A 19,595-nucleotide genomic window follows, 5' to 3' on the forward strand; every position below is an offset into this window, starting at 1 on the left:
AGAAAACCAAACACCACATGCAGCCTTGTGGGGCCGGCCGGGCAGGCACGGAGACCATGACACTACCTGTACATTTTAGGGTCCTTCTTAAAGTTCTCTATTTGTTTTTAAATCTCTTATAGCCTGCCCCCACCTCTCTGAGATGCAACAGCCATATACACCTTCCCACTCCCTTAGTAAGCATTAATTTGCTTTGGCTGTAGCAGCTCCAAAGTTGTGGAACGATCTGCCCTTGCACATTAGGCAGGCTTCTTCTCTTTCTGAGTTTTAAACTCTTCTTAAAACACATTTTTTTGCTGGCGTGTTCAGCATTTTGTGAACCTTGGTTTTATTTTAAAGGGCTTTATAAATAAAGATGGTATCATGCAGTATGGTAAAGTTAAATTAACACCTATACTTCACAGTTAAATAACAGTGGCCATTATGAAGTGTTACCCACTCAGTTCCTTTCTGTTACTGAATGAACTCCCACTGGTCACCATCAGCCTTTGCTGTGTTTGATTTGAGTATCACTCCCTCTGGTGGGCTGTACAGGTATTACATGTGAATGGCAGTAGATTTTTTGTTGTTGTTTTTGCTGTTTTCTTCAGTTTTGTAACTAGAATTTAAATCTATCCTATAATATTTATGATTAAAAGTTACATTTAAAGAGAAGTGAAAATAAAGATCAATCCCAGCTGTGCTTAGATGCACTTAGATGGTGGGAAAATAGTTAAAAGAGAGTGGGAATCAACAGATCCAAAACTGGAAACATTTAATTTTAGTGTTTCATGTTGAAAAAGTGTCATGATTAAAGTTATGCATAACAGATTAAAATCACAGATTTGAAGCAGGAAGTTTTTAAATGTGCAAATAGGTTATTTAGGTTTTTACTCTAATGAATGCTTCTTTCATTCAAACAGTTTCTTCTTTACTGGCTGAGGCTTTTGTGAACACTCCTCCTCCTGCTGCTTTTAAAAAAGTGTTTCCTCTTCCTGAATGAAAACAATCCACAGGTGTGATGTGTGACATGGAGAGCAGCCAGAAAACACCTTTGGCTTCTTGGCAGGATTATTTAATCTCTTAGTCGGTTCAGGTTGAAGATTAACTTTGTAGATGTCTACTCTCTGTATAGCAACATGAAGATTTTGGATTTGTTTGTGATCCTCCTGTACGGTAAGAAAAGTTTCTTTTAAACTTATGACACACACACATATTTACACAAGCACACACACACTGGTTTTGCTTACAGAAACAGTCAAACAGGTTTGTGCATGTTGATCTGGAAGATAAGTTCTCAAATGCCGCAGGTTATTCTCGCATAGTTAAAGCCAAAAGAGAGAATTGTTTTTTGTTCTAGGACCAAGTGTATGTTTGCACCAGACTTTTACCATAAGAAGTATGTAAATGAGAAAAAAGTGAACTGTAGTCCTCTCATTTCTTTTAAAACAATGACACCTGCAGGTGGAGAACATGGATGCATGAATCTCTACAGAGTTCTTTGAATATTATCCGTCTCATCAGTTTTCAGTGAACAAAACTCCTCACAGAGCCAAAATAAGCAGTTTGTATCCAACATAACTCAGCTGGACTCTGATGCTCCGTATAACAGCCACACATGAGTCTGGATTCACTCAAAGCATTGAACAAACTTTATTGGAAATGAAGCTTTTGGACATTTGTTCTCTGATATTTGCTCTTCAGCTCGAGTCTCCATCAGTGGGAACATTTCCTGATTCAACTTTTCTTCTGTTCAAATCAAACTCCATGAGAATCAAAGTGTGAATCAGAGTCCTGATGATCAGATTCTATAGAAACATGGAGACTGTAGAGGATTTACACTCAACATGTTCATTTGTTCCCTTCAATCAGAATCAGAATAGAAATCAAGCAATTCTTCCAATGAAATCGGGGATAGATTAATGTTATTGACAGGACAGATGATCAGAGTTGCAGAGTTTTTACCTCCATCATTGAAACAGGGACTGAAGTATGGGTGGAGTTTGTGAGTGAAGGAGCAGCCAGTAAAGGAGTAGATCAGAGCTGCAGCACCTACATCATAAAAGGAGACCAGACCCTCCTCATAATCCACAAACACCCCCACCTTCTCAGGACCAGGATGGAGACAGAGACGGACTGGAGGACTAGCAGCAGCTTTGTACTCATTTCCATTTCTCAGCACTACAGTCCAGAAACCATCCTGAGGTCTCAGTTTGATGTTTCCCTTCCTGTTGATCGACTCTGTGGCCACTCCTAAATCCCACGCAGTCTTTCCTTTAACCTGAACCTCAAAGTAAAATCTGCCTGAAGAGAAACTCTGCTCTCCTAAAACATCAACACAGTGAGAAAATCTCTCTGGGTTGTCTGGAAGTTTCTTCTCCACATCACTATGACAAACTTGTTTTCCATCATCAGACAGGATGAGGTCAGGATGAGCTGTATCAACATCCAGAGTCACATCCACCTCATGCTGCTGCACCCTCTGCAGCTCAGCCTCAAACAGCTTCTTCTTCATGGGTTTCCAGACTGTCTCCTCCAGCTGAGCCACAGCTCTCCCCACAGTCCCCTCATATGATGGTGGATGAACTCTGACCTCTGTCCAGTCCTTCCCGGGTGGAGCAGCATTCAGGGAGGAGAAGCTTTGGAGGAGGTGGAGGTGGTCTTCAGAGCGTGAGAGCTGCTCCACCTCAGAGCTTCTCTCCATCAGCTCAGAGATTTCCTGTTCCAGATCTTTGATGAGACCTTCAGCCTGTTTCTCTGTAGCTTCCTGTTTGTCTTCGATCTCCTTCATGAGCTCCTTCAGGCGTCTCTCAACAGACTCCATCAGAGCCGTGAGGACCTGAACACCTTCTGCTTTCTGTCTGTCTGCAGCATCTTTACTCATCTTCACCGACTCTGTGATCTCCTGAATCTTCAGTCGTCTCTTCTGGATCATCTGCTGAATCTCAGCCTCTGTCTTCTCCAGCTCTGCCTTCTTTCCTTCATATTCTTCTCTCAGAGGAACAAACTCGTGGTTCTTGTGGTCTAAAACAGGGCAGAGCATGCAGACACATGTCTGGTCGGTCTTACAGAACAGCTCCAGGAGTTTATCGTGCTTCGTGCACATCCTGCCTTCCAGGTTCTCCACAGCATCAACCAGCTGATGTCTTTTCAGACCTTTCAGTGTCAGATGAGGCTCCAGGTGAGTCTGACAGTAGGAGGTCTGACACACCAGGCAGGACTTCAGGGCCTTCAGTCTGGTTCCAGTGCAGACGTCACAGGGAACTTCTCCTGGTTTGGCAGCTTGTTGCTCTGAGCTGCTGCTGCTGGCTTTCTGCTGAGCTTCACGTCTGAACTGAGCAACCATCTCAGAGATGAAGGTGTTGATCTTCAGCTGAGGTCGAGTGTAGAAAGTCTCTTTACACATGGGACACTGACAGCTCTGATTCATGTCCCAGTGCTGACTGATGCAGGTTTTGCAGAAGTTGTGTCCACATGATGTAGTGACTGGATCAGTGAACACATCCAGACAGATGGAGCACAGAAACTGATCTTCAGATCGCAGATTGCTGGCAGCAGACATGTCTGCACTCTGAGGGAGAAAGAAGAGAAACATTTGATTCAAAATTCACTTTAAATTTCATTTTTACAAAGAGAGAAACAAGCGTCAGTAGTCTGAGGAGCTTGGAGAGAAAAGCGTCTGGACTTCTTTAAGTTTCTTTTCATCACAGAAGCTTCTTCACCTCATCCTCAACACGGACCAAGGAATGAATACTGCACTTTTGGAAGAACTCCCTCCCCTGCAACCTCTTATCGTCAAAGGGACGGAGGTGGAGAGGACAAACAGCCACAGATTCCTGGGACTGCAGGTTACATCAGACCTGAGCTGGACTCTCAACACTACAGCAACTGTGAAAAAAGCCCAGCAAAGGCTTTATTTCATTCGGCTGCTCAGGAAAGCTGGCATGAACCACCACCCTCTCACCCAGGCCTGCAGAGGACTGATAGACAGCATCCTCACCGCAGGCATCACTGTCTGGTATGGAAACACTACACAGACAGAGAGGAAGGCTCTGCAGAGTCAGAAAGTCTGCAGAGAGGATTATGGGAACAACACTTGCATCCATGGACCTGCACATACAAAGCTGCACATACAATCTCAGACACAACAGAGCGGACAGCAGCATCACACACAGAACACGATTCTTCAACAGCTTCTTCCCCACAACTGTCAGACTGACGGCAAACAAAAACACACTGAACACTTAAAATAACACAGCACTACTTAACCTCACTTTGAATGTATCATCGGTTCACTGACCATTGGGCAATACACTCACAACAGACTTGTGAAACAGATCTGTGGAACAAATGTGCAACACTGTGAGTGCGATAAGAGGTAGAGAACTACACACTCTCTGTACATTTTCTTCTTTTTCTTTGTATATAGAAAATAGTACGACTACCCTACTCCGGACTTCATTTCTATCCTCCTGCTTTTTCTGTCTTTATATTGTTAAAGTGTGATTTGACTTGGAAAGCTCTGCACAAGTATTCCACTGTGCATGGACTGTTGGTCCTGTGTGCAAATGTCAAAATAAAAATCTTGAACCTTCAGTTGTCAGAGTAACTGGTGGAGACCCAGCAACACACTCAGACACAAACTGGTTCATCTGAAACACAAACTGAACAACGTCGTGTCTGCTGTACAGTGCAGCGTCCAGATGAACAGGATCAACAGGATGAACATCTTTTTAACAGTCGTTACAAAGATGTGAAGTTGTTTGGCTGACACAGACAAACAGTATCCCACATTCTTGATTTTTAGCTCACAAACACGTCTTATAAGGACTTATTGATCCTGAAATGTTGGAGGTTTTAGCTCTTTAAACAGTAAAGTTACAGGAGGATACAGATAATTATCAGGAAAATGTCCTCGGTTTGTTAAAACGATCCCGTCCGATAACACACGAGAACAATAAATGTATAATTTTCTGTTGTAACCCACAAACTGAACGGTCACACTCATCTTTCATGTTGTCACTAAAACATCACTCCTTCCACGTCTAGTTGGTCGTGATGGAGGCGGAGTGCGTTGGGTCCGCTTTCCCTGCCCAGCCGATGTTCCTGACGCAGGGAAACAGATCCTGTTGGGGATCCCTACCTTGGCACAACACCTGCCATGGTCTTTGCACACTCACCACAGTAAATGCATCATGTTGTCAGCTTTACAGTATCATAGTCAGAGAAACTGGTCAGGCCGCTCTCTTCCAAATGTCTACACTTCACCCTTTTACTGTCAGTGGGCTCAGAGTCCATCTAATGTGGCTCATTATCTGATGCCGTCTGCAGACCAGTGTTAGACACTGAGAGGTTGATGGCTCCGTGTCAGAGCACCGGCCTTAACGAAAAAGTTATCAATCGTTCTTTTCATCTTTTCTCATTACCCACAGCTACATCCACTCCTATCACGCTGCTCACCTCTGCTGCGACGATTCAAACAGCCTGAAAGTGAATAATTTGGAGACGGTGCGTTTGTGTCACAGTGAACAGTGAAAACAGAGACTTTCTAAAACGATGATGCATGTTAGTCATGTGATGCAGGCATGTGACCAATTAAACAAAGATAGTGGAGAGCATTATACAGCAGCAGTTTTGACAGTCCTATTAAAGATGAATATCAGTCTGCACATGCTCCACAGAGTTTTTCTTAAAATTCTTTAATTCTCTCTCGCTTTTGCAACTTTGTACTTTTGTGTTACTCGCAGCAACAACTCCACCTCATTGTTAGTCCATTTTAAAACTCGGTGCTTTTCCTCCACCTTTTGCCGCGACGTTTCAAACAGCCGGAAAGTGAATAAGCGGCAGACAGAAATGAGACCGGTCGAATCGTCTTGCGTTTCACGCATGCGCAGGACTGGAACGTAAGCGTTTTCAGCCGTCTTAATGTGGACGCACAACTCTGTGAAAACGACTGAAAACACTAGTGTGGACGCGGAGCGCTGTTTTCAAATCTATCCGGGCGAGTGTGGACGTAGCCTAAGTGGCACCATGGAGGAATGAGGTGGTGCTCTAGACCCTGATGAAGTGAACAGAGTGAAGATTTGTGTAGAAGCAGGAAGTGTGATCAGCTGCACTCACCACTGTTGCTGAGAGAAACCTGATGGACTCCAGTGAATCTTCTTTTAGAGACAAACAGGACTCGACTGCAGCTCTGCTGCTGCTCTCTCACACTTTCACTTCTGCAAAATGACGTTGAGCTTCTTGTTTTTCAGGTGTTGCTCCGCCTCTTCTTGCCTCTCCCTTTACAGGAATCAGCCGGTCTGTACTCAGTGACTGTGTGCAGCGGGTGGGAGGAGTGAGGAGTGGTGTGTGGGTTCACACAGTAATGACGGCCTCAGGTGATCAGGAGAAACTCACCTGGATTTCCTTTTTCCACAGCAGACTGAGAGCTTCAGGTGGACCCTGAAGGAGGTCTCAGACACAGGTGGTAAAAGTACACACAGTGTGTACTGAAGTAGAAGTACTACTGTTAAAAATACTCCAAGTACTAATTCAACTTCTTTACTCAAGTAAAAGTAAAAAGTACTGGCTGTGAAATGAGAGTAAAAAGAGCTGATTGAAGAACATTTCTAACACGTGTTTATACAAAGCTAACTGAACCATGTGCTGCATCAACGTGATAATAAAATAATATTATTCACTTTATTTCTGTCTAAATTTGAATTCTAATAAATATTTTAGCTTGAAATAAGTGAAAAAAAACTGCCAATGGAACAAGTTAAAACTCTCTATTTTTTCTCTGGTTTCAAGATTCACTGTCTTGAAAAAAGTTCATATCCGGTGGCGGACGCCCTCAGACATCGGTGCGTTGGTGGTTCTTTGTGTCTGGGGATGGGCGTCCAGGTACACACCGGCTCACTCCTTGGTGGGTGCTTATCGGGGCCTGGAGCCTGGGGCTCGCTCGGGCCACTTCGGAGGTGGGGTGCCCTCGGCCTCTCGGCCTGGGGCTCGGTCACTCAGGCACAGCTGGCTGCCGGCGGAGCTCACGGGCGCGTCACTGCAACCCCCCCTGGCTTCTGCTCCGCGGCTGCTGAGTGAGCCCTCATCTGGGACTCTCCTCAGCTCTTTCTGGGACAGTGGTGCGGCTGCCCCTCTGTTGGTCTTCCTTGGTCTCTTGTGTTCTGGGGGCCTCTGGATGTCTGGAGTTTTGATCTCCTCCATACCTGCTTCATGCCCTGGAGGACGGGGCTGTGGCCCCCCCACACCCTCTAGCAGATCATTACATGAAGGAACCTTTTAAAAAGACAAGCGCGTCCATGCTCACAGGTGTACACACGGGTGATCACACACACAAACTACACCCTTTTTGGCTCCTACCTCAAGGTCAAGGTCAAGGTCAAATTTATTTATATAGCACATTTCAAACAGCCGATGCTGCACAAAGTGCTTAACAATATAAAAATGGTATTAAAAAGCAACAATGTAATACAATAATAACAATAAAAAACAATAATAGGACAGTAAAAGAATTAAAACAATAACTAAACTAATTCAAATAAGACCAAAATGTTTGGGTCATAGTGTGTTAAAAGCCAGGGCATAGAAATGTGTCTTTAGTAAAGATTTAAATTGCTCAAGTGTTTGTGCAGATCTAATATTTAAGGGGAGACTATTCCAAAGTCTGGGACCTGCCACAGAGAAGGATCTATCACCACGGGATTTGAGGTTAGTCCGTGGGATGGACAGCATTAGTTTTGAGCTAGACCTCGTGGTTTTTCCTGGAGCATAGGCAGAGAGGAGCTCAGACAGGTAAGGAGGGGCTCGGGCGTTAAGTGACTTAAAAACAAAAAGTAAAAGTTTAAATTGGATCCTGTAGGAGACAGGAAGCCAGTGTAAAGAAGCTAAAAGTGGGGTTATATGCTCTCTCCGTTTGGTACCAGTTAGCAGGCGAGCAGCTGCATTTTGAACCATCTGAAGATGATGGATGGTGGCCTGATCTAGACCATAATAAAATGAATTGCAGTAGTCCAATCTGCAAGTAAGAAAAAGGTGAATAACACGCTCAAAGACTTTAGCCGGAAGGTATGGCTTTACCTTGGCTAGCTGTCTTAACTAAAAAAAAACAGGACTGAACTGCTGCACTCACCTGCTTATTCAATTTAAAAGAACCATCAATATAGACACCGAGGTTTTTTACATGTGTTTTACAATACGAGGAAAGTAGCCCAGAGTGCTGTCGATATGATTAAAGTTGCCAAAAATGACAACCTCAGTTTTATTTTCATTTAGCTTTAAAACATTTAATGACAACCACTGTTTGACATCAGAGAGTGATATTATACCCCTCTCGTCAAAAAAAGTGACAGGTTACTTCCGGAGCTCATTAATTATTCATGAGCTCCGGAAGTCCGGAAGTAGGAAGTAATTAAATTAGCCCCTAATTAAATTAGCCCCTAATTAAATTAGCTCCGGAAGTCCGGAAGTAGGAAGTAATTAAATAATAAAAATATGATATTCATAAAAATATGATATTCATAAAAATATGATATTCATAAAAATATAATTGATTATTTAGAAAGTTTCTTATATATCAAAATAGCATTCTTTTATTTCTTTAAGCAATTAAAAAATTTATTTATTTTTTTATGCTCAAAAAACGCCATCTGGTGGCGGGTCAGTGTGTGCGCGCGCGCGCGCGCGCCCGAGGCTGTGTGTCTGGGCGCGCGGGGGCGCGCCCGTGTCTCCGGACCGTGCTCTCTCGGGCTCTGTGCTCATGTGTTTAAAAATGTATTAAACCATATTAAAATTGTTTAGTTAAACTTGTGCTTTTGTAACGTTCAGTATGGCCACAAACACATGCTGCATGCCTTGGGGGAAAACTTTATTTCGATTTATATGCATTTGTAGATTTAGAATAAAACTCATACTCAGAAAAAACAACTCACGATCCCCGCAGCCCCCTTAACCTAATCCTTAGATACATAAGCAGGGAAAACTCCTTAAAAAACCCTCCGCTATTTCTCCAAAACCCTACAATAACTTGTTAGGGTACCCCCTCTATTCCCAAAACCTTATATTCGATAACAGGGAAAATCCTGAAAAAATCCTTAGTCTTTTTTTCTCAAATTCAGCGCCCCGCGGCTCCCTTCATGCTCAGCCAAACAAAGCCAAAACTCCTTTTAAAAATTTCTCCGCGATTTCTCCAAAACCCCTAGAATAACTTGTTAGCTACCCCTCTATTCCCCCCCAAAAAAAGCGCTATAATCCAAAAACATTGGGAAAGCTCCTTACTCTTTTTTCTTCAAAAACTTGCCTCTTGCTAGCTACCTCTAAAATTCTACGCAGACTCTAAGTTCTACCTCGCTCTTAATCGCACCGATCCCGCAACAGCTTCCAGAGCACAATTTTTTCCTGCTTGTTCGCTCCCCGCTCTGGTCCCGAATGCGCTGCTTACCTCGTTTGAAAATTCCCCCCTTAGACCAACTCCGCCTCACTGCGCCCCGCTGCCAATCACATAACCCTTGCACCGCTCCCTTCGCACCCCGGTTAGCCAATCCGCTCCAGGCTCGATTACTCGCTCTCCCGCTGATGTTAAGACTATCTTCGAACCCCAGAAGAGATCTGACTTCAGACGTATCAACAACTGGCGCCGCTCACACTGCTTGCGAGCTCAACAGCCATGAAACCAGGGATCAACAACTACCTTTCGCGTGCCCTATGTGCATATCACTCGGTAAGTGTTAATCTTCCTCTCTAACTACATTTTTCGCATTTTCCTTTTTACCATTCTGTCAATCCTTTCATCTTCAAAAAAGCCATGCAAATAGGCTCTGTAACACTTGGAATACACTTTTTAAAACATATATAAGCTCCCCTCTAACACTCAGAGCTAAAAAGTGCGTTTGTAAGTTAAACTATAGCAGCGATCATGGCCTCATCAGGTACCTCATTTTTCTTACTCTTGTTCATATAATGTTTATATTTTTACTGTTTTTTCCCCGTTTGTAAATACTCGATGTTATTTCTTTTCAGACTCTGAGATAAACCTGCTCAACTCCTCTTTTTTTGAGTATCTCGATCGAATTGGTAGGTTTGGTTCATTCTTCTTCCCCTTCTTAACAGCTAATTGTACAAGAAAAACAAAACATTTACCCTCTTTTTTCATTTTTATCAAACTTTCTAGATATCTCTGACTTGGACACCTTTATTGGTACGAGTTCCCCGAATTCTTCACCACCAGTGCTTGTGCGATCCACAGGAAAGAATATTCGTCTCTCCACACGGGACAGAGAGTATTTGCTCTCTACGCTAGGTCGCCCTGCTTCATCTGGCCCCAGTTCCATTCCCGTCGGAGCTTGTTCTCTCCCGCAACCCTCTGGGAAAAACCTGCGCCTGTCCGCGGGGGACAGCCAAGATTTGCTCTCCGAGCTCACTCCCGATGCTCCGGCCGATCGGAGCCCCAGAAACGCTTCTTATTCTCCGCCATCAGACACACGAAATGCACCGCGCCTGCCTTTGAGACCCAATCACGGTCAGTCTCTCTAGGTTCTCGCTTTTTTTGTCATTTCTTTTTTAAAATAAAAACTAACCCTTTTCTATTTAACTTTACTAACTGTTTGTATCTTACCCTCAAATTCTCAGGGCGTCTCAGAAGGAGGAGTAGCAGGACCCGCAGGATCGCAAGGACAAGGAGGACAACGCGAACACGCACCCGAAGGCAGCTGGCGTCAATCGCTCTTCGTGCGGTATCTCTGTTCGCTGAATTAGTTCAGCTCATCTTATAAAAACTTTGTTTTTGATATTTTTTTTTTATTTTGCTTTTCAAACATACTTTCTTTTGTGGTTTTTTCTTTTAATATATTCCTGTTAAACAATAATAATAAAATAAAATGGATAACCAGGAACAAGATATTACAGACCCGTTTCTTGCTTTAGAAACAGCGTTAGCTAGGTTAAATGAAAATATACACCATTCTCAGATTACATATTCACAAAACAGTGAGCAACCTGAGGTGATCAATAATAATGATCCTTTAGAATTGCTTAATTTAGCTCTTGCCCGATTAGCACCCAATGAAAGTGCCTTTCAAAATAATTCTTTGAGTTTGGGATTGGATCATGATGAGATCCAAACAGAGTCAGACGCGGTTCATTCACAAATGAGTCTGACACAAAACATCTCCTCTTCTGATCCGTTTTTAGCAATTAATAGAGCTTTAGAAGCTTTGGCCCAAATACAAAATGAGGTTCAAATACCGCCAGAGTTATTGAGTCAAATAAACAGGCTAAATCAAAATCGTTTCATTGATTCTCAAAGCCAGCATTCGCTAGTCTTTTCCCCAGAAAATGCGTGTCCCCACGAACCGCTCAGCCGCAGCCCCCCGATACAGCTGTCAACCACTTTCAATGACTCTAATCCTCATCAATCACTCAGCTCTCCCGCAGACATTGTCTCTGCGAACGAGCCACTTAACCCAGTAAACCATGATCACTCCTTTCAACAAGGGGGTAATCCAGACCAGAGTTGCGCCAGTAATTCAGCACAACCCTCTATAGTTGTTAGAAATAAATTTAATAACGTTGAAATTAGAGAAATTTTGAATTTTCCTCCTCCAAACGATATACCCGACTATGCGCATTATTATCAAGGCGTAATGTCTAGTGCACGTGAAATATTAAACAGGGTTTTCTCTCACGCACGTCCAGGTGATTATATCCAGTTAGAATTGATAGGCCAACAGTTACAAAATAATGTTTCAGTGATTTTACGTGATAATCATGATTTATCTGAATTTGAAAATTTATTCTTGAGAGCGGTACAGTCAAACTGGTCAGTAATGTGTGATGGCTCGTTGGAGGTTGTAGCTCAGATTGTTACACCCCCAAATGGCAGTGGGAAAAGATTGCTTAAACACATACTCGACAGCGAAATTGTGAAAAAGAAAAGACGTTTTTTATACGTGGTCCATAACCCCTCGAATAAGTTGTGTTTTGCTACAAGTGTTGCCCACCTTCTGCAACCCGATTTTAATGACTATCAAGCACAAACATTAGCTAGAGAAATTCAACAAAAAGCTGGTCTAAATGATCAAACGCCTGTTGGGTTTAATCAAATAATTACATTTGAAAGGTTACTAGGATGTAAAATTATAGTATTTTACCGTAACGAGCATGATCGCACCCTTTGTAAATTTCAGACTAGTACAGTGAATAGCGCAAAAGCCTTGTGTTTATTTTTATTTGACAATCATTACTACGCTATCAAAAATCTTAAAGGATTTTTGGGCACAGCGTATTTGTGTACTCATTGTTACATAGGCTTTAACCATGTGTTATCCCATTTCTGCCCTGCTCGTTGCTCAGTCTGTATGCAGCCTGACTGCAACGAGCATTTCCTCTCCCCTATTGTATGTACCGATTGTAATCGCACCTGTAGATCTCGTTATTGTTTTGAGAGCCATAAAAAACTCGTTGAGAGGCGTGAAAGGTCTGCCAGCAACTGTGAGCTCTACAGGAAATGTATCAAGTGCTCAAGGCTATATTACTTAGCAGCATATGAAAAACCTCACAAATGCCAAAAGAGAAAATGCCAAATCTGTCGTCAGGAAATCTCTAGTGATCATCAAACACATCAGTGCTATATGCAGGTTTTACAACGCGAAACAAAACATAATAACAAGTTGATTTTTTATGATTTTGAAACTTTTGTTAACAAACACGGTGAGCACAGCCCTTTTCTGGTGTGTACAAAAACATCAGATGGTAAATCTTGGAGCTCTCAGGGTGAGCATTGCGTTGAAAACTTTCTTGCTCATTTTAGACGCCCCCTCTTCAAGGGCTCAATCTTTATCGCTCATAATGCAAAGGGTTTCGATGCGTACATTATCCTTCGCGGGTTAGTTATGCGAGGATTAAAACCAAACTTGATAATGCAAGGTTCCAAAGTGATCAGCTTTACAGACCCAGACTTTAATCAACGTTATATAGACTCGTCATGCTTCCTACCTATGCCATTGTCAGCTATCCCGAAAGCGATGGGATTTTCAGATAGTGTTAAAGGTTTTTTTCCTCATTCTTTCAGCTCCAAACAAAACCTAACTTATGTTGGACCGTACCCTCCCCCTTCCGCATTTAGTCTCGAGCGCATGACATCAAAAGGCAGAGAGGAATTTTACAAATGGTATGATTCAGTCAGCTCTGGCCCCTTCAATTTCATGAAACAGGCGCTGTTATACTGTAAAAATGATGTTGAAATTCTAGCTCGGGGTTGCGCATTGTTTAGAAACGGGTTTATTGAAGAGACAGGAGTAGATCCTTTCAGTCGCAACACGCTTGCAAGCGCTTGTCTTAAAACGTATTTGACAAACTTCATGCCTGCCAATTCTCTGGCCCTGCCCTGTCCTTTAAATTACCATAATCAGGTAAAATCATTTTCCTCATCCTCAATTCAATGGCTCGAATATCTCTCGTTTACGCAGGGTGTTTTTATCAGACATGCGCTCAATCAAGGAGAAAAACAGCTCGGTAGTTATTATGTAGATGGATATTCCGAAAATAATGGTAAAACATACGTGTGGGAATTTTTGGGCTGCTACTTCCATGGGTGTATTAAGTGTTTTTCCAATCAGTCCGATGTTAACCCCCTGGTAGGTTCCTCTTTTGCAGAGTTAAACAGCGCCACTCAAGACAGGCTCGCTAGATTGAGAGCTGAGCATAATGTCTCTCTTGTTATAATCTGGGAGCATGAGTGGACCGAGTTAAAACGTAGTGATGAGAGTGTAATCAGCTTTCTCAAACGTTATGATCCACCAGAGCCTTTGAACCCCCGCCATGCCCTCTTTGGAGGCCGTACAAGCCCAGCACAACTTCGCTGTAGTGCCGGCCCCCGTGAGAAAATCAACTATGTCGATGTCACATCCCTGTATCCATATGTAAATAGTACATGTAGTTACCCCTTGGGTCATCCTCAAATAATCTTTCGAAATTTTCAGCACCCTAAAAACTACTTTGGGTTTATCAAAGCTGCCGTTTACCCACCACGACGGCTCTATTTCCCCGTTTTACCATATAAAACAAAATCAGGAAAACTTCTCTTTACTCTCTGTCGCACTTGTGCTGAAATGAACAACCAACATGGAGCCTGTAACCATAGTAACGAGGATAGAGCACTGAGAGGGGTTTGGACCACTCCCGAGTTTAACCTCGCATTAGAAAAGGGTTATGAAATAGGTCGAATCACAGAGGTATGGCACTTTGAGAGACAGAGTAACACAATATTCACAGACTATGTACATCATTTCCTGCGCAAAAAACAAGAAGCTTCAGGCTACCCATCAGATGCTGTAACTGAGGAGGCTAAACAGCTTTACATTAAAGACTACCAGGCTAAGCAAGGAATAACTTTAGACCCTGAAAACATAAAACTAAACCCTGCTAAAAGACAAATGGCCAAACTTTGTTTAAACTCTTTTTGGGGAAAATTTGGTCAGAGAAATAATCTCACACAGAGCAAACTGGTGAGTGACCCAGAGGAATTCTTTAACCTCATGTTCTCTCCAAAATACAAAGTGAGCTATTTCTCTTTTGTCAGTGATGATGTGGCTCTTATTCAATGGTGTTATGGTGACCTCTGCACTCCGCTCCCAAATTCCACAGATAACATCTTCATTGCGGCCTTCACTACTTCATATGGGCGTATGAAACTCTACAGTTACTTGGATCAGCTGCAGGAAAGAGCTATTTACTATGACACTGATAGCGTAGTGTATCTCACTAAAGAAAATCAATCTGAACTAGAAACAGGCAGGTATTTAGGCGAGCTAACAAATGAGTTAGACCAGGATGATTTCATTACAGAGTTTGTTGCAGCAGGACCTAAGAGTTATGGTTACATGACCAGAAAAGGTAAAGTTGTTTTGAAAGCAAAAGGAATCACACAAACACATGATGTCTGCGAGAAGGTCAACTTTGAATCTGTAAAGACTCTTGTTGACAATTACATTGATAACTGTGAAGGGGGGTCTACACTTGAGGCCCCTCAGCACAGTATCGTTCGTAATAAATCAGCCTTTTCACTACAAAATTCATCATTTCCCAAAAAATTCCGTGTTGTTTATGACAAGCGTAGATTGCTGCCAGGAGGTCTGACTTTACCCTTTGGTTATTGATTTTTTGTTATTTGTTTTTGTTTGTTTTTTAAAAAAATGTTTCAGCCTGCTTTAATCGAGTTTGACCCCAGACTTCATGTGCCATTTTCCTGTATGGTTGTCGGGCCAAGTGGCTCTGGAAAGACCTTTTTTGTGAAATCTGTATTGGAAAACTGTGTACATGTTTTGAACAAGCTTATTGACAATGTTGTGTGGGTTTATACATCCTTTCAACCTCTGTATTCTGAGCTTCAAGAGAAAAATAAAAACATTAAATTCATCGAGGGCATTCCTGAATCATTTCAAGATGAGACCTTGTTTCCCTCACACCAAAGTCATCTCATTGTACTGGACGATGTTATTTTTCAAGCAGCTAATCATCCGGAAGTGGTCCGGATTTTCACTCAATACAGACACCATAAAAATATGAGTGTGATGATTTTGAGCCAGAACGTGTTTTTGCAAGGTAAACACAGCAGGACGATCAGTCTGAACAGTACTTACATGGTGTTGTTTAAAAACCCTCGTGATAAATTACAAGTTAATACACTAGCTAGACAAATATACCCAGGACGTGTGCAATACTTTTTGGAAAGTTTTGAAGAAGCTACAAGAGAGCCACATGGATATTTATTGATAGATTTAACCCCCACCTGTCCAGAGCAACTAAGACTGAGAACAGGGATACTACCCTCTGAAAAGCTGTGTGTTTTCTTGCCCAGGAAAAAATAATAGAAACAATGTCTGTAAGATTGAGAAGAAACTTAGCTTTACTGAAAACACTATCGAGAAGTTCCCCTAAAATCCGTAAGGTTATTTTACAACAGTGCTCGCCCGATTTTATTCAGTCTGTTTGTGAGATTTGTATGAATCTTTTAAAAGGAAATATTCCAGTCACAGATTGTCAGCATAAGAAGTTGAGACGGTATAGAGAGAAAATCAGACAGATGGCCAGCAGACGAGAGGGTATTAGAAAGAAAAGAAAATTAATCACTCAAAAGGGGGGTTTTCTGTTACCTTTGCTCACAACGGTTCTACCCATTGTTGCTGACCTGGCAATCGGGGCCATTCGCAAATAAAGATGCAGAAAATGTATCTGATCTCACCTGAGCAGATCAAACGCTTAAATGAAACACATGCAAATGCTTCTCGAGTGAATATCAGAGAGAAGGCGGAGGATGATCTGGATAGTCAAATGAGACAAGTACTGGAGACTCAAGGTCTAGCACCAGATGAGAAAATTAAAAAGTATAATATGCTTTTACAAAGGTATCTGGTGCTTGAGAGACAGAAATCAGATGAAAGCAGACATATAACACTGAGACTGCCCAGAGAGCATAAAGGGGGTGATAGTGAGAGATCCGATGAATATCATCTGGAAGAAAGCGCAGAGGGGGGAAAGACGGGAAGTGTGAATAAGGTTTTACACGATGTTTTAACCCACATAAATCCACGTTCAAAGAGAAACACTGAATATCTAATGCGTAGAATATTAGCATCAAAAGGTCACATCGGGTGGAGTGAGGAGGGTGAATTGATGCATAGAGAAAAGCCCATAGTAGGTAGTCAAATGCTGGACCTGATGAAATTTTTAGCAAGTCCCCGTGCAAGTGTGAAACCCATAGGCTGGAGCTCTCTCGCGAGAATGTTGGCGGATGTAAAAATACCCCTATCAACTATTGGAAACTTATCAGCTAGAAGAGAAATAGCAGCGTTAAAAGGAGAAACAGGAGAATACCACACATCATCTGAGGATGATGTTATTGTTAAGAAAAAGAAGAAGAAGAAGAAAAGCAAGAGCATCACGCCGTCTTGGGTGTATTTCTGATGTAATCAAAAACCAAAAAATAAAACCTTATTGTTTTTAAAAGTTAATTGTTTCTCATGTTTTTATATAACAAAAAAGCACAAATACACCACTTTTTTCCGAAAGAAAACGTTTGATAGTTTTATTGAAATATTTTTAACACAAATGACAATCATTAAAAGCTTTCAGAGAACACGAAGTTTGATTAAAATTGCTAGCCTTACATATTAATACACATCTGATAAATCGTTTTACAAAACACGAGACCATGCTATCATTTTTGATTTGGTCAGAGCTATATAAAGCAAGTACATCCTCATAACTCTTTCCACGCGATTTGTTAGCCAGAAAAAATATGCAGTGTTGACCACATACAGTGGAGATTGTGGCTTGTAGCTGTCTTTGATGAAAAGATACTCGTTTAGCATGCTTTTTCAAAAATGTTACAATACTTTTCGGGTAAAAAGGATAATCTGGTGGGAATCCAAATGAATCGTAAAAACTTGCACCTCCGTCTTGATCTAAAGAAATAGCCAGCCAGTGAGTTCCAGGTTTGTTCCTAGGATCTGTATTTATGATCATATATGTAGGCCGTTTAAACGAGCGTTTGAGTAATGTTAATAATTCATCTTCTGCATATACTCCAAAAAAACTATCGCCCACTAACAGTCTCATAATACTTTCCAATTCGTGATTGTTCATGATTCAATAAAAAAGTGAAACCTTAGTAATAATCAACCAAAACTTGTCTTTTGGAATTGATCTCGAGAATGGAATCATAACAAGCATAAACGATCAGTGTCGTTGTGTGAGGCAGGGGCACTCTGAAGCGCATTTCAAGTCTCAAGTTCCCATTTATCACAGGTGACAAGGCCTGATTGTCATCTGAAGGATTCATATTGAAAACAAACAATGTATATCCTTGTTCAAACTCCTGTCTGTCAATGCACAAGGACAAATCTTTCAGGTTTCTCCCGGTAGCAGTGTACAGGCTGTAAAACTCTCTTACGGACTGATTTTCAGCAAAATTGGGTTGAAACGCTTTGGCTGGTATTTGCTTACTCTCATGACACAGAGCCAAAAACTCTAGATTATTGTGTTGGAAATTGAAAGGGCATAAATCATATCGACCTGTAAAAGCCTCATGGTTAACCATGCCTATGACTAGGTAACGGGGAAGTGAGCCCAGAAACAGATTCTCATGATGTGATATCCGCGAGTTCTCGGGTATTGAAAATGTTTTTACATTAATCCGGGAGATGGGATACAATGCATTCGCTTGCATGAGAGCGGACGCATGGCCAACACGGACAGCGGGGGAGACCGTGACTTTCCTTACGAACAATGATGCCCCAACAATATTGAGATGGTAATTGGCATTTTGAGGCGCCATGAGGGTGAAAGCATCGTTGGCTCTTGTGAGTTTAATCCGTAGATCCACATTATTTAATAAGAGTTTTTCGCAGAAAAATATGTCTGAATGTAGCGGACCGATCACATGGAACTCTCGCGAGCGTTCACTGTAAACTGCCCTCCGGACTAAGCCCCTATTCGGCCCGTTATTGATAACATGGGAGTCGTGTGAGCCAGCAGTATCTTTGTAAAACAGACCTGCACTAAATTGAGTTTTCAGAGTTTCTTCTGAGTAATTTAAATATGTTTCAATTATGGCTCTATATGCATGTGTCGAACTCGCTTGTGAAATCAGTCTGTCGCCCAATGTGACGTCACACTGACTGAAGATGGTGTTTAAAGGGTAATTTATAATTCCAACATTAGCGTCTGCTGCAATATCGCTACCATCATGGTTTGTTATTTTCATTCTTAAACTGAGCAGTGTATCATTCAGATCTAAGTAATGCAAGCCATTTCCGGGGACATAAAATTCCAGAGGTCCCCGATCTGTGAGCGCTGTTACTGGTAGAATTTCTGAATAACATTTGTCCTCGATAGACATCTGAGTGAGTGGGGCTGTAAAAATATCTAACTCACTCAAGGTGCATTCGTTTGATCTCTCGTGAAGTAAAGACATTGCTGATTGCTTCTTAGTTGATGTTGTGTTTAGAATATATCAGTCTTGCGTCCTCTCCGTCCCACGGTTTTCCCACTCTGTCTCTTTTTCACCGTTTTCCTGCGCTTTTTAAACCCTCTCAACCTCTGACCAGGGGGTCGCTTCAAGGGTCTGCGGGAAATTAGGGTCAGCCCCGAACCCTCTTGCTGTTCTGGTGTGTTCGACCGAGTTAAATTTGAGAGTGATGAGGTGACAATATCAGAAGCAAAACCTTTGACAGCAGATTTGAGGTGAGGCTTTGCGATGCTCACACCCCTCTTTATGAACGGGGTTACAAATCTAAACAATTTAGAGAAAATAGACGCTATTCCGCGCCCGTAAATTACAGGCGCACCTGAAAATCCGGGCAGACCGTTACCAGCCTGCGTTTGATAATACCCTATAAATCTATTATTATCCATTTTTTTTTGTTGTTGTTGTTGTTGTTTTGAGTTATGCAAGATCCTTGACAGGACGGAAATGTAGCTTTACTATCGTTTTACCGTAGGTAAAGTTTACAGGCTCGTTCTGATCGGTTTTGATTTCAATATGGATATTTTCAATTTGTCTTCGTGCAACTGGAATATAGTCTGGTTTGTTAAAAGATAGGGTCACGATATCTCCGTAATTG

At 42.0% G+C, this 19,595-nt stretch overlaps 2 protein-coding genes across 3 annotated transcripts; one reads left to right on the forward strand and one right to left on the reverse strand.

Moving 5' to 3' along the window:
• Positions 1-1,608: 1,608 nt before the first annotated feature.
• Positions 1,609-6,592, reverse strand: LOC112432850 (E3 ubiquitin-protein ligase TRIM21-like). Of its 2 annotated transcripts, none has more exons than XM_024801289.2 (2): positions 6,100-6,592; positions 1,609-3,550 (listed from the first exon to the last, which is right to left on the reverse strand). In XM_024801289.2, exon 2 carries the CDS (start codon positions 3,539-3,541, stop codon positions 1,844-1,846), a length of 1,698 nt encoding a protein of 565 aa, XP_024657057.2. In that variant the 5' UTR covers positions 3,542-3,550; positions 6,100-6,592; the 3' UTR covers positions 1,609-1,843. The 2 variants fall into 2 exon arrangements, with proteins under 2 accessions (XP_024657057.2, XP_076737030.1); XM_076880915.1 differs by lacking the exon at positions 6,100-6,592 and adding an exon at positions 3,702-3,836.
• A 2,325-nt stretch (positions 6,593-8,917) lies between these two features.
• LOC112432848 (uncharacterized) lies at positions 8,918-13,837 on the forward strand. Its single transcript, XM_076880830.1, has 4 exons — positions 8,918-10,047; positions 10,145-10,492; positions 10,603-12,856; positions 13,774-13,837. The coding sequence occupies exons 3-4, from the start codon at positions 10,851-10,853 to the stop codon at positions 13,835-13,837; spliced, it is 2,070 nt and encodes a 689-aa protein (XP_076736945.1). The 5' UTR covers positions 8,918-10,047; positions 10,145-10,492; positions 10,603-10,850.
• Positions 13,838-19,595: the final 5,758 nt, after the last annotated feature.

The sequence above is a fragment of the Maylandia zebra genome, unplaced genomic scaffold (genome assembly GCF_041146795.1).
Source record: "Maylandia zebra isolate NMK-2024a unplaced genomic scaffold, Mzebra_GT3a scaffold01, whole genome shotgun sequence".
NCBI classification, from domain to species: Eukaryota; Metazoa; Chordata; class Actinopteri; order Cichliformes; family Cichlidae; genus Maylandia; species Maylandia zebra.